Source organism: Furipterus horrens, unplaced genomic scaffold (assembly GCF_987537825.1).
Source record: "Furipterus horrens unplaced genomic scaffold, mFurHor1.1.pri manual_scaffold_13, whole genome shotgun sequence".
NCBI classification, from domain to species: Eukaryota; Metazoa; Chordata; class Mammalia; order Chiroptera; family Furipteridae; genus Furipterus; species Furipterus horrens.
Window position 1 is genome coordinate 45,135,918 of NW_028327183.1, and position 14,639 is coordinate 45,150,556.

The following is a 14,639-nucleotide window of genomic DNA, read 5'->3' on the forward strand; positions in this document are numbered from 1 at the left end:
GCTCAAGGCAAAGCAGAGGCCGTGACCACAGACCCAGGCGAGAGCCATATCTGCCCCCAGGACGCCTTGGCCAGCATGAGCGTCAGACCACGGGGAGGGCCAATGGGGCCGCTGCTACCCTCTGGGCGGGCAGGCACAGGCTTGAAGGTCCGACTGAGTATGCCAGACTTTATTCACGCCCCCTCCCACTGTGGCGGGTGGGGGAACCAGATCCTAGTTCTGAGCCCAGGGTGGGGTTCGGGTGGAGTCTCAGCCCAGCTGGGCTCACACATGCTGCCTCCGGTGCCGCAGCACCTCTGTGGGTGTGAACAGAAAGTCTTTCTGACAGGCCTCACAGTGGTAAGGCCTCTGCAGGGCAGATGTCTTCTGCTGGGGTTCGGGGGTGGCTTCCTCAGCCCCTAAGAGAGAGAAGAAGAGAGGCTGAAGGGGGCACTCACTGCAGGTTCTCACCCCCACCCAAATCCCAGGCACCTGAGGGACTCAGGATCTCCCAGCCTTTTGGGGTATCTGGCCCTGCCTCCTCCAGGAAGCCTTCCTTGATTAATACATACACACTGAGACAAGTCTTTAGTCTTGTGTCCCAGGAGGAGAGACAGAGAGACTGCCCTGAGGTGGGGTCTGCACACTGTCTGCCCGCTGCATCACCCCCTGGCTAACAACACAGTGGATGTGGCCAAGGCAGTCAGCTGTGCGACAGAAAACAAGAGACAAAGCCACAGAGGGACAGAGAAACAGACAGAAACCCAGAGGTGGACTACAGAAAGACCAAAGAGAGACAGACAGACAGACAGAAATGAGAAAGTGGTGGCCCTTCAGGCCCTCCCCAACCCAGGCTCCGGGTCTCTGTGACAAAGCCGTAGGTGGCACCAGCCAAGACCAGAGAGCTGCAGGTGTCGGTCCCCAGTATCCGGCGAACGCTCAGATGCACAGGAAACCACCGTGGGATGGACAGATGGTTGGGTGGGCTCAGATGCCCTGCCGCCACTGCCACAACCTCACCTGCAGGGCCGTCCCGCGGGGCCTCGGGGCAGCTGTTCTCGTGGGCGATGCGCTCCAGCGGCGTGAGGGGCATGTGCAGGCCGCAGTGGGGGCAGGTCCAGAAGGTGCGCAGACAGTCGCTGTACAGGTCTGTGTCACTCTGCAGGGGCGGGCTGCGTTCGGGCTTTGCCCTGGCCCTGCCCCCCAACAGCCAGCCCAGGTCCCTTCTGAGAAACCCTCCAGTGGACGGCCCCATTCTGAAACTGCACCCCTTGACCAGGTTGAAATGTGGTTGGGTGGGCTCCCTAAAATCCCATGTTCAGGGGCAAGACAGTGAGGGGACAAGGTGGGGTCCATGCTCACCGTGAGGCAGTTATAGGTGAGGAAGTCAGTGACTGCGTAGCCCCCTTTGGTGGGGTGGGGGGACAGGGTAGAGCTGCCAAAGAGGCCAGGCAGACTGGGGGTAGTTGTGATGGTCTGGGATCCCACATAAAGGTTCTGGGCTTCTAGCCCCGTGAGCCGCCGGAGACTGTAGGGAACCTGGGGAAAGAGAGGCAGGAGACAGACTCAGGGAGACACCATCAGAGCACCTGGAGCCACCCCTGGACTTTTCAGTTATGGGGGCCAGTTGCTTAAGCCAATCACAACATTGTTTCAGACACTCGTGACCAGTCTTGTCTAAAACATGCCCCAATGCCCCATCCCCCATCTCACCTGCCTTTCCCAGGTCCCTCCCCTGCTCCCTGCCACTTGTGGGCCCACATCCAGACTGTGAGTCTGGCCACCTTGCCCCTCCTCCCCCCAGCATGTCAGCCTCTTCTTCTCTCCCAGGTTCACTGGGTCCCTCCACTCCTCCAGGAAGTCATCCTGGATTGCACCCTTCTCTCCTATCCACCACACATAGTAAAATCAGGATCAATTCTCAACCCCAACTTAAGAGGTGGGGGGATTGGTTCCAAATCCACCCTCTCCAAATCGTCCTGTGTGTTCTCCATGAGTAAGTACCCTACAGCGTCCCTCTCACGTCCTGCAAGCCCCAAGCGTGAAGCGGGCACCTCCTCCACACAAGCTGGAGCTGCTTAATAAGCATCTGCTGAATGAGGGCTCCAGGGTTGATCGTGTGGTCTCTGGAGCCAGGTGCTGGGGGTTAAATCCTGGCTCCAACTCTTACCAGCTGTGTGACCTTGGGTTTGTCACCACCTCCTGGGTTTGAAACCCCCCACATGTGCACAGTGAACTGGAAGCGAGGCCTTCCTGAGCTTTGTCTCCGTGGCGGGAGCCCCTTCTGGCCAAGGTGGCACGGGCACCAGCGGCAGGTACCTTGGATGCCATGAACTGCAGCAGCTCCCTGCTCAGGGCCGCCACCTCCTGGCGGTTGATGGGAGCCTCCTCCTCATCTTCCTCTTCCTCCAGCTGCCCCCGCCGACTGGCCTGACGGGCCAGCTGCCGGTCCAGGGCACTTTCCCATTGGGCCCGGAGCCGCAGGGCAGCCGCCAGGAGCCGGACAGCACTTTCACTATCCGCAAGCTGGAGCTCCAGCCAGCCATCGGCCACCAGGCGGGAGCAGTCGCCGTTGGTGTCCAGGGACCGACTGAAGAGCAGCAGAGACTGGAAGAGAGGGGGCAGAAAACAGGCAGTGGGTGAGGGGCAGGACGCCATCTTAGAAGGGCCCCCACCCGGCTAGGTTCCTGCCCACCCACTCATTCATCCATCCACCTGTCCACCTGTCCACCCATCCATCCACCCATCCATCCAATGATCCATCCATTCACCTATCCACCTGTCCATCCATCTACCCGTCCACCTGTCCACCCACCCACCCGTCCATCCAATGTACCCGTCAGTTCCCCCACTCATCTACCCGTCCACCACCCACTTGTCTATCCACTGTATCCATCCACCCTGCTAACAAACATTTACCACGCGCCTATTCTGTGCCAGGCACTCTTCCAGGTGCTGGAGATACAACCATAAACAAGACAGACTGAGCTCCTGCCCCCGCGGAGCCAACATTCTACTTGGAGAGACAGATGAATAGAGACCACCAATAGAGTGAAACACAGAGAATGTTCTAAGGCAGACGGTCATTACCCGGGTCGGGGGCAGACAGCCGAGGGAAGTCTGCTTCCTCACAGGCTGGGGGTTACACCCACATATGTCTTTGTCAACCCCCATTAAATGATGTCCCTGACATTCGTACACGTCATTATGTCCATTTTACCCTCAAATATACAAACACTGGACACGAGTTAATGGATGCAGCTGAGGTGTTTAAGGGTGAAGGGCCCTGAGGTGAGCAATTAACTACGAAACGCATTAAGAAATTAAAAAGAAAGCCCTGGCTGCTGTGGTTCAGTGGATTGAGCATCCGCCTGTGAACCAAGTGTTGCTGGTTCGATTCCCAGTCAGGGCACACGCTTGGGTTGCATGTCAGGTCCCCAGTTGGGAGCGCGAGTGAGAGGCAACCACACAGTGATGTTTCTCTCCCCCTCTTTCTCCTTTCCCCTCTCTCAAAAAAAAAAAAAAAAAAATTAAAAAGAAACACCTATTGAAGTGGGTGGTGAGTGGACAGAGGACAGATATGTCATCAAGCAGAGGACCAACGTCATTTGGAAGATCTTGGGAAGGAGGATATGAGTGCTCACCATGCACTTCTTCCAACTTTTCTATCTGAAAATCACCGTAACATGTTGGGGAAAATTCTACGGGATGGGCGGGTGGAATGGAAGGGGCAGGACTGGCTACAGGACGGGTCGATGTTTTGGGGCCTGTGCGACGGAACAGAGGGCTCAGCACGCATTCTGCCAATGTCAGGGTCTGTCTCGGATTCTCCATCATGAACAGACGTGCAGGGGAAGGAGGGAGGCTGAACTACCAGGCAGCCTCCCCGTTTCCTCCCAGAAGTGCTGCTGATGGCTCTGCTCAGCCCCCCGCGCCGCCCCATGAGCATCTGGCTTGATCCTTGACATTTGTCTCTGTTCACTGTCTGGCTCCCCAACGCATGTGTGAGCCCCACGAACACAGGGGGTTTTGTTGCTTCTGATCACGACCGCACCCCCAGCACCCGGACAAGTCGTTAGTGGCCGGCGCAAGGCAGGTGCTCAAGAAACGAACGAACAAGCGGAAACGAGCAGCGAAGAGCTAGTTTTCGTGGAGTCAGGAAGTCAGTGGCAACAGAAAGCTCCTGAAGGGTTTCTCTTGTCCCTCGACATGCCCGGGGGTTGAAGCGAGGGGGGGCTGGTAACAGGACACCTGTGGTGTGTCGGGCTGGTGGCCACTGGCTCGCTGTATGGCTTAGGCAAGTGGCGCACCCCTGCAAGCCCCAGAGCCTTGTCTTCACCTCTCCTGTGAGAATCGCAGTCGGCCCGAGGACCGCGGGGTGGCACACAGGGAGCACACAAGGTGTGGCAGCTCCTGTTTTCGGGACTCGCTCCCTGGCTACATGAACAAGTATATCTGCAATCTGAGCACGTCCAGCCACCATCCCCTCCTGCCTCCTCGCGTCCTCCCCTCGTCAGACCCTGTCCCAGCGCTGCTCCAAGCCCTTGTGGGGGGCATGGCTCCAGTCTCACCTGCCTCGCTGACCTCCTCTCTGACCTCACTTCTCCTAATTCTTGCCCTCACCAACTGACTGCCCCAGCTGTTCCCTGGGCACACCAGGCGTGCGTGCGCCCCAGGGCCTTTGCACTTGCTGCTGCCCGGATACTCCTCCCAGGGATCCCAATGGCTCCCTCTCTCCTTCCCTTCAGGTCTTTGTTCAACTGTACCTTCCCCATGGGGCCCACCCAGGTTGCCTAATTTCATACTAGAACCTGCCCCCTACCCTCACCCTCAACCCACCCTCCTAATCTTCTTCCCCTGAGCCTTTTCACATCCTGGGGCTCATACCACCCTCCAACACCTCCCTGCGTGCTGTGCTGCGTTTATGGCTGTTTCCCATCCTCCCCCGAGAGGCGGCCACTGCAGGAGAGCGGGACGGGTCTGGGTGAGCTTGCCGCCGTGTCCTCAGCATCTGCGGCAGCTCCTGGGGCACGGCAGGCGCTCGGCAGGGAACGGCTAGAACGAGGCGCAGGAGGAAGGGCAGCCTCCGGCCGGGGAGTCGACTCCTCAGGCCCCGACCTGCGCCTCCTGCCCTGGGATGCAGTCATCGCACCTGGGAGTCGGGAGGCGGGGCAGGGACCCACCTGGAGCGCGGGGACACGGACACAGTTCACCAGGTACGGCTTGTTGGTCTCCAGCAGGGAGACGAAGGTGAGGAGCTGGTGCCTGCAGCTCATCTTGTTGTCCCTGTCATCTGGAAGCGGGGACAGCACGCTTAGGCCCGCCCTCTCACCCCGCAGCCCCTCCCCCAGGCCCCTCCCCCTCCACAGGGAGGACACGCTCACGGGTGTAACAGTAACATGCCTGTGCCTTAGTTTTAAATACTTTGTCATATGGAAAATGACTTTGGCTATTCAGGGATATTGAGAAATACTTAATTTTGTTAGGAGTGGTAACAGCATTGTGATAGTGCTAAAAACAAACCAGTCATCATCATCATCAGCATTATTACTGAGTGATATGACCTCTGAAATGCGACTTAAAATGCTCCAGCAAAAAGGCAGTGAAAGCAAAGGGACGGAAAAGGTAAGGACCGCAAATGCTGGCGGCCCCGGGAGCTGGTGAGGGCCTGTCTGCCTGGATGATGCAGTCAAATTTCAAAATTAAAAAACAGAAGAAAAACGATGTCATAAGAAGCAGGTGAGCTGACTAGTGATTTACAGCAGTTAAAAATTAGGTAAGTTTCCAATTCTGTCTTTGATGTTTAAAATTAAAACCTTATCTTTTTGAGGCCAGTCTGTGAACCAAAGGGTTGGTGGTTTGATTCCCAGTCAAGGCTCGTGCCTGGGTTGTGGGCCAGGTCCCCAGTTGGGGGCATGTGAGAGGCAACCACACATTGACGTTTCTCTCCCTCTGTTTCTCTCTCTCTTCCCCTCTCACTAAAAATAAAATTTTTTTCAAATCTTAAAGAAATTAAATAAAACCTTATCTTTTGAGTTAACACAGAGTGTTCCTTCATTTCCAAACAAGGAGAAAAACGGGTGTCCTTGCGCCTCCCGAGAGGCGCTTGGGGCTGGGGCCCAGCCTGGCCTGCGTGCCCCACTCGGTGAGGTGGCTTTTACGGCCAGACCAGAAGGTAGTCAAGGCCACGTGCCGGGCCTGAACTCCGCCTTCCGAGTCTGCAGGGGCCGGGAGAACCCCAGGGCAGGGCGAAGCCGGGGAGGTCAGAGAGCACGCGGAAGGATCTCAACAGGCCAAACACCCAGCCCCTGGGAGTGGTCACTGCCAGTGCCACCCACGCCGCCACAGGGAGGGAGAGGCTCAGCGCGGAGGCGACCCTGTCAAGGCCCGGTCTGGCTCTTGGGGCGTCCCTGCCTGCAGGTCCGACCTCAGCAGGCGCAGAAAGGCAGAGTGTGGCGAGGAACGAAGCGGGAGCTGAGCCGGTGAGGACTCCTCTCCCCGCTCGGGCTTCCGGTACCTTGGCTCCCGGAGCCGGCCCTGGCCTCCGGCTCCCGCGGGTGCAGCACCTCGGGGCTGCTGGTGAAGACGCAGGTGGGGTGTAGCACGGTGCCCTGCTTGGCCTGCGTGTGGAAAATCTGCAGAGGCCAAAGGCAGCGCCGGCTGACAGAGGCCCTCGGGCACGCTCTTCCCGCTGCCTGAAGTGCGCTTCCTCCTCCCTCTTGGCCATGTTCCCTCCTCTGGGGCCCCGCTCAGAAGTCTCCTCCTCGGGGAGTCCTGCCTGAGCCCGCCCCGGCTGGCCTGGGGCCCCTCTGTGTTCCCCAGCCTCGGGATCCCCAGCCCAGCCCCGCCCCAACCAGTCTGGGTCATCTGTCTGGACTGTGAGCCCCAGAAGGCAGGGCCAGGATTGTTTTGGTCAAGGCACAGAGCAAATGCGAGGAGGGCGTGCTGAGCGCAAAGCACAGGCGGCGGGACTGGGGGCGGGAAGGAGGCGCACCTGGTCCGAGTCCTTGCGGCCGCTGTTGAACGGGTCCGGGACGGCGAGCTGCGGGTAGAGGCCCCGGCCCAGCACCAGCTTGAGCAGGGCCATCTGGTCCCGGGTCAGCGCCTGGGCCGAGCTGGCGGCCGCCTGCAGCTGCTCCAGGTTGTGCCGCAGCTTAAACTTCACGTCCTGGTGGGAACGTGGGGGAAGGAGGGGCCCAAGGGGCTTGTCCCAGGACACGCGGACCCCAGGGGTCCTGCAGACTGCTGGGGCCAGGTGCTGTCCAGACACCTGTCACCCGAAGTGGAGGCAGGGCTGTGTCCCCTCAGGCCCCAGGACAGGGTCCTATCCCCTCCAACCCCCAGGACAAGGCCATGTCCCCTCTGACCCCAGGGCAGGGTCCTGTCCTCACTCTGGTAAACACCGCCGCCTGCCCCAGACCCCAGACAGCCCCGTGGTGCCCCACCTGGATGTCCACGCTGTCGCTGGCCCCCTGGGGGGCTGTGCCCCGGTCCTCATCGCTGGAGCCGCAGTCCTGCTCCTGCTGCAGCCGCAGCACCTTGCGCCGGCGCCCCGCGCCCTCCTCGTGCTGCCGCTTCAGCTGGTAGAGCGCGCGGCGCTCCCGGCGCTCCCGCAGCCGGCTATAGCTGTCCCCCGGCTTTGGGGCCTGGGCCCCGGGCAGCAGCCTGTGGTCCTCCAACAGCTCCTGGGGGCAGACAGGCCCAAGTGAGGGACACAGGGCAGACGGAATGGGTGGGCCCTGGACCCAGGCACAGTTTCAAGGGTGGGGCCTGCCACTTGCTGGCAAGCGATGTCACCCTTCTGGGCCATGATTTTTCTCAAACGCAAAATGGGGAGACTCCCAGTACCTCCCCACTGGGGGCTGAAAGGTGCCAGAGGAGAGCAGCGTTGCACAGTGCCTGCACAGACGAGGGCTCCATGGGGGCGCTGTCGCTGCTGCTGGCCATTGGACGCCTAGGCCAGGATGGGAGGGAGATGGGGAGGAAGGAGTGCAGGCCAGCGGTCACCACCCAGGGTCTTCCTGGGCTCCGACCTGCCCCTCAGGCCCGTATCTCAGAGGGGGTCCTCCTGCCAGCAGCAGGATCTGGGCCATGGGCACCGGTGAAAATGCCACATCCTAGGTCCCTCCCCATAAAATTGACTCAGAATCCTGGGGGCGGGCAGGAACCTGGATTCCACAGCCCCTCAGGGGACTGTGATGCGCCTTAGGGACGCCCTGCCCTTCACCCCGCACACACCTTTGTGAACAGTCTTCAGAGACTCTACTGGGCAGGACACTGTTTCTCACTGAGCCCCAGCCCATGAAGGATATAGAACATCGTGTGTGTGTGTGTGTGTGTGTGTGTGTGTGTGTGTGTGTGTGTGTGTGAGAGAGAGGGGGGAGAGAGGGGCGGCCCCCACTTTGTTAGTTTCATGCGTCTGGGGCCCACCGAGGAAACGGTCAGGACATCGCTGGTCCCCAATGTGGGGACCCCCTGAAATTGTACAGAGGCCTTGGTCAGGTGCCTGCCCACTCTGGGCCTTGATCTGCCGATCTGCCACCAAAGGGGATGGATCACCCCAGGGACGCTTGCAGGTGAGTTTCCCTCCGAGCACACATGTGGCCACTGGGACGTATGAAGCACAACTTCTTGTTCTCAAGTGGGAAGATGACCACGGCACATTCACGACATGAGCACGGTGCGGGACCACGTGATAAGAAAGAGAAACCCTGCAGCTGTGCATGTGCAATCTCCCTGAATCCCACTGTGGGGAGCCGCGCCTTGTGGTTTCGGCAGCTGTAGCCCCGGCCTGAGCCTGACTTGCTGCCCCCCTGGCTTGTCTCTAAGTTTCAACAGAAGGCTGCGTGGGAGACATGACCAAAAGCCACTCAGAGGGTTTCCATGGGAATTGGAGTTAAAGAATGCTCATTATGCTTTGTAACTTGCTCTGCTTTTCCTTATCTCTTAGTTAAGTATAAACAATCTCTAGCAAGGAATGTATGAAGCCTTGTACCTAGTGCCAGTGTGGTGTCAAGATGTTTAATAGACCCTGACACAGACTGGTAGTCACTGTGCCCTCTATATTGATCCTTGTAATCTGTAACCGTCAACTGTAATCCTAACACCTCCAAACTATTGATGATTCATGAATTTTGACCTTGTATCTCCCCTGTGTATCCTCCTCAATAAAAGGCACGAGGGACGGAGGTCTGATTGCTGGTCTCCCCTAGAGAGCAGCTGCCTCCCTTCCCCCTAGACATAATTCAGTGTCCTGGAAAGATGTGTTCCTCGTGGTCGTGAAACCTCTGCTGGGCAGAGCAGCTTCCAACCGAGCTGGGGCGTGGGAGGCACCTCCGCCTCATCTGGCGCCCGGAGGAGGGGCAGGCACTCAAGAGAAGCGACACCTGGAATGGCTGCGGGGCCGAGACCCAGACCACGGACAACCACACTGCACGGACGGGAATTTTGGCGCCTTGGCCCACAGTAAGGGCTGCAGCCCCCAGGCTCTTTCTGGAAAAGGCTGCCTGTGTGGTTTAGTTCGGGAAGGGAGGATTTTTTCCTGCCACTCTCTCTGGCAGGGGTTTTGGTTTTGCCTTTGTCTCCTCTCACTCACTAAAGGGCCATTTTGGCTTCTCTCATTCAATAAATCGCCACCAAACTGCGGGCACGGGTCGAGCACTTAAAAGCCGATAGGGCGCCCGCCACGTGAAGTCTCCCGTGACAGGATAAGCTGGTACACGGACCAGGTTAGAGCACTAGGCTCCCGCCAGCCGCAAGTCAGAGTCCGTGCAACACCAGGGACACAGTCACAGGCACTCACGGCCCAACCCCGTGGCGTCTCCCCCCGAATAGGATTTTATGAGAGCGAGAGAAGCTTTAGGCCAGAAATAGGATTTATATGAGGGCTCCGGTGATGACCGAGCTCCGAAGGCAAGAGGCACTTCCTCCCTCTGGCCCGAATTCTCGGGTGTCCCTACGTGAGTGGGGACCTAGCAGAGGTGTCTGGGGCCATCCCCCGAGACGTGTAGGCGCCTCATAGAAAATTCCCTTCGCAGTAATATAATTCTTGGCTCGTCCGGGGACGTGCAAAATAAGAACTGGTCATTCAGCACTCCGAGCCCTTCCAGTTGTTCTAGACGGCTGGGAGAGAAGCAGAGGCCCGTAAGAGAGGTAGGGATGACCGGGGGGGGGGGGGGGGGACACCTCGGGAGCCCTTCTCACAAGCAGCACACTCCGACCCACTACACCAATTAGTCCCTAGTTTATAAAGTCAGGAAAATTACTGGTCCGCTTTAAACAAGAGGCAGGATAAAAGGGCAAGGCCAAAACCGATAAAAAGGGACCCACTACCCGTGAAAGCACAGGGTCAGGGTTATCTGAAGAACAAGAGCTTTGTTTTCGGTTGCTACAGCAACTGATAAAAGGAGCTGGATGTCAAATTAAGGAAAAGCATTTGATTAACTTACAGCAAACTGTTAAGGAACATCGCCCCTGGTTTCCAGACAAGGGCTCATTAGATTTACAGGTTTGGGAAAAGGTTGGAGAAAAATTAAAGTGGTTTCAGGAAAACGGGACCCCTACTGGGCCTCAGAGCTTACCGACCTGGAGCACAGTGAGAACAGCTTTAGCTCCTGTTCATACACAGAAACTTCCAGCTCAGGAAGCATCAGACACAGACGGCGAATTCCCCGATCAAGAGGAAGGGGCAGGAAGAGAGGAGAATCTGCCCTCGCGGGATTCATCTGAGGACAATTCATTGGGGAATCTATTTCGCACTCCCTCTGTCCCTTCAGCATCGTCATATCCTCTGGTGCAACCGGTGAACCCGGCTCCTGCCACCCCGGATATGCACACCCCTGTCAGCATGCAGCAGGGCCTCGGGGAAGCCGCGAAGGCAGGACACCTGGCAGCTTTCCCAGCTTTCCCCCTTATTTCACGGAACCGGCAGCAACCTCATCATGAGCGGGTGCCTTCTGAAGTTTATAAGGATTTAAAGCAAAGGATTAGAGACAAGGGACCCCAGAGCCCGTACACTCGGGGGCTGTTACACGCTATAACAGACGGCTCTCATACGGCTTTGGCTAGAGCTGCCCTCACGCCCACACAATCTGCTGCCCGGGGTTCGGAGTGTACGGGCAGGTGCCGCCGCCCAGCAGAGGCCAATGCTGGGGCTGAAAACCCAGTGCAGCTGGATGTGCTGTTGGGAGTGAATGAATTTGAAACTCCTGAGCAACAAGCAGCTTTAAATCCTCAAACTTCTGCTCAGTGCTCCCAAGCGGAGTTCAAAGCCCTAAGAGCGGTTCCGGAGGCGAAAAACGAGAGGGCGGACCTCCTTTGTTAACGTCGGACAGGGAGCCACGGAGTCGTTCCTAGACTTCATTGACAGACTGCGGGAAGCTATTCATAAACAAATTGAAAGTTCCGAGGCAGCAGCGACTCTCTTACTCCAATTGGCCTTTGAGGACGCTAATGAAGACTGTAAAACAGTTCTTCGGCCTATTAAACAAAACTTTCAAAATGTTAGTTTATCCAAGCCTGTCAAAATACTGGCACGGAGAATTATAAGGTGTCTCTGCTCGCCGCAGCCATCACTAGGGCGACCACCAAAAGTCAAAAAGAGATTAGATGCTTCGCCTGTGGGAAAACAGGCCACCTTAGGAAGGAGTGCGGCAATAATCAGAAAGGGAATTCTGAGCCTCCAAAAAAGGACTGTCCTTGCTGCGGCAGGGGCAAACATTGGGCCAGGGACTGCAAATCTAAATCTGACAAAAACGACGAATGGCTAGCGCCCCGATAATGAGGGAAACTGGCAGGGGGGCGCAAGCTCCAGCGCCCGGAACCACAACAGGAGCCCCCAAGGCCCCAGCAATCAAATGTCTTGGACTCAGGGCAGTGCCCAGTCGCAGACAAGCGGGAGCGCAGGGCTGGGCTTGGTCACCACCCAGCAATTAACTCTTAAAGAACAAGATCACATTTATGTTGCTCCTACTGGAGTATGGGGACCTTTGCCTAAACGATATGTAGGTTTAATAATTGGCCGATCTAGCCTTACTGTTAAGGGTGTTATTACTCAGCCAGGAGTTATTGACTCTGATTTTGGTGGAGAAATTATAGTTATGGTACAAGCCACGGGCTATCGTACCATACCTGCTAACTAACACCCGCAGAGCCCAGCTTATACTTCTTCCTTACGCTGTGCCTGCAACTCAGAATGTTAAAAGAGGGAATAAAGGCTCTGGCAGCACTGATCACCAATGTTTTTTGGGGGGGCTGCCTCTATTAAACTACAAAAGCCACTTCTAGACGTAAAAATTAAAGACAAAACCTTCCAAGGACTGCTGGATACTGGGGCTAACGTCTCTGTCATACCAGCCAATTTTGGCCGCCCAACTGATCCCTAACTGAAGGAGACTTAACCATTACTGCATTAGGAGGCGTCTCACAGCCTAAAAGAAGTGCGTGGACCCTCCGTTGTTACGGTCCTGATGGATTCAACCCTACGTCCTGCAGGCCCCCCTTAACATCTGGGGAAGAGATTTGCTCACTCAGTGGGGCATGACTATAAACTTGCCTCCTTTTCCCTAGTGGCCACTGTTCGTAGATCTCCTCTCCCCCTCACGTGGCTTTCTGATACGCCCGTGTGGGTGGACCAGAGGCCACTCAGATGGGCGAAATTATTACAGGCTCAAAAATTAGTACAAGCACATCTGGAAGCAGAACATATAGAGAGAGCTGTCCTATACCCCTTGGAACAGACCTATTTTTGTAGTTCAAAAAAAGTCAGGAAAATGGACTTATTCATGATCTTAGAAAAATAAGTGAAATTATACAGCCAATGGGATCTCTTCAACCTGGAGTTCCTAACCCGGCTTTCATTCCTAAAGACTGGCCTTTGCTAGTTATTGATTTAAAAGACTGCTTTTTCACTATTCCCTTAGCTGAAAAGGATAAGGAATGCTTTGCCTTCTCCATCCCAGGCATCAATAATTCTCAGCCCTTACAAAGATATCAGTGGAAAGTTCTTCCTCAAGGAATGTTAAACAGCCCCACTATTTGTCAGTACTCTGTTCACCAAGCTTTATAACCTGTCAGGCAAGCTCTCCCTGACTCTGTCATTTATCATTACGTGGATGACATCTGAATAGCCGCCTCTTCACAGGCGCAATTAGCTAAAACCTTTGAACTCCTACAAAAAACAGTCCCTCCATCAGGCTTACAGAGAGCGCCAGAAAAAGTCCAGCAGTGTCAGCGTTGGCAGTATTTAGGTTTCACCTTATTTAATAGGCAATACGACCTCAAGCGGTAGAAATTGTTCCTTCTACCCCGTTAACCCTTACCAATCTTCAGCAATTATTAGGAGTTATTAATTGGATATGGCCCCGTTTAGGCATAGCTACTCAACAGCTTACCCTAAAGGGAGACCCAGATTTAAACTCATCTGCTACGCTGTCTCCTCAGGCTTTAAAAGAACTTGACATTGTAAGTCAGCACATTAGAACAAGACAAATGGAAAGAATTAACCCTTCCTACCCAATTAGGCTTCTTTTCTTTCCTGCGTTACGCTCCCCTACGGGACTTCTGGGACAGCCGCAGCCTCAGCTCACTATGATTGAATGGCTGTTTCTCTCTCACCAACCGCAGAAAACTATAACTACTTATATCTCTGCCCTTTGTCAGCTAATAATCAACAGGCGAGATGGAGCTCAGCAATTATTTGGCTATGACCCGGAGGCTAGCCACTTGCCTCTAACTCAAGCGTACTTAGAACAGCTTTTTAGTCAATCTCTGGACTTCCAATGCGTTATAGCTGATTATGTTGGAAAGCTCGAGATCAATCTTCCTTCAGGTAAACTTTTACAAAATACACCTCAATTAAATCTACGTATTAAAAGTAAAATTAGTCCTACCCCAATATCTGAGGCAAAAACTATTTTCATAGATGGATCAGGAAAAACTGGAAAAGCAGCCATTACATGGAGAGAAGGTCAGAGCTGGAGAGACTGTGTAACTCACAGCCACTCATCCGCCCAGAGAGCTGAGAACTCTGGAGCCATCGTGGCCCTCCAACAATGGCCAAGTGAACCCGAGTCTAGTCTGTGACTCTGGCTACACGGTGTATACTGTACTCCACACAGATCAAGCTTTACTTAAGGAGGCTATAGCTCCCCAGTTACTTAGTTTATTCCTAACTTTACAAAGTCTAATTGATAGGAGATCACATCCTGTATTTGTCACCCACATTCGCTCTCCCTCAGGCCTTCCAGGCCCTGTGACAGAGGCAACGAACGTGCTGACGCCTCAGTCAGTGTTGCCGCTCATCAGTTTTACCACCAAAATTCTCAAGCACTTGGCAGAGAATCGGGCATCCCTCGCTCTCAGGCTAAGCAAATTATTCGGGAAGGCGTAGATTGCCAGGCGCTGGGTGCGGCGCCTCCCAGCAGTGGGACCAGCCCTCAAGGACTGGCCCTCTGACCAATTTGGCAAACAGATGTCACCCATTACCCACCTTTTGGGAAGTTTAAATATCTCCCTATATCTACAGATACTTGTTCTGGAGCATTCCATGCCTCTGCTCTTACAGGAGAACCTGCTAAGCATATTTGGGCACACTGGCTCGAGGCATTTAGTTTCTGGGGACGGCCACAGCAAATAAAAACTGACAATGGGCAGGCTATACA

At 55.5% G+C, this 14,639-nt stretch overlaps 1 protein-coding gene across 1 annotated transcript in view; it reads right to left on the bottom strand.

Annotated features, from left to right (window-relative positions):
• Positions 1 to 201: 201 nt before the first annotated feature.
• DHX34 (DExH-box helicase 34) overlaps positions 202 to 14,639 on the bottom strand; it is a 37,693-nt gene continuing 23,255 nt past the window's right edge. The window contains exons 10-17 of the mRNA XM_090260104.1: positions 7,425 to 7,664; positions 6,974 to 7,147; positions 6,497 to 6,614; positions 5,163 to 5,272; positions 2,299 to 2,586; positions 1,342 to 1,518; positions 1,000 to 1,138; positions 202 to 398 (exon numbers count right to left, since the gene is read on the bottom strand). Coding sequence (XP_090116230.1) covers positions 265 to 398; positions 1,000 to 1,138; positions 1,342 to 1,518; positions 2,299 to 2,586; positions 5,163 to 5,272; positions 6,497 to 6,614; positions 6,974 to 7,147; positions 7,425 to 7,664 — 1,380 coding nt within the window. The 3' untranslated portion in view covers positions 202 to 264. The remainder of the gene's footprint in view (positions 399 to 999; positions 1,139 to 1,341; positions 1,519 to 2,298; positions 2,587 to 5,162; positions 5,273 to 6,496; positions 6,615 to 6,973; positions 7,148 to 7,424; positions 7,665 to 14,639) is intronic.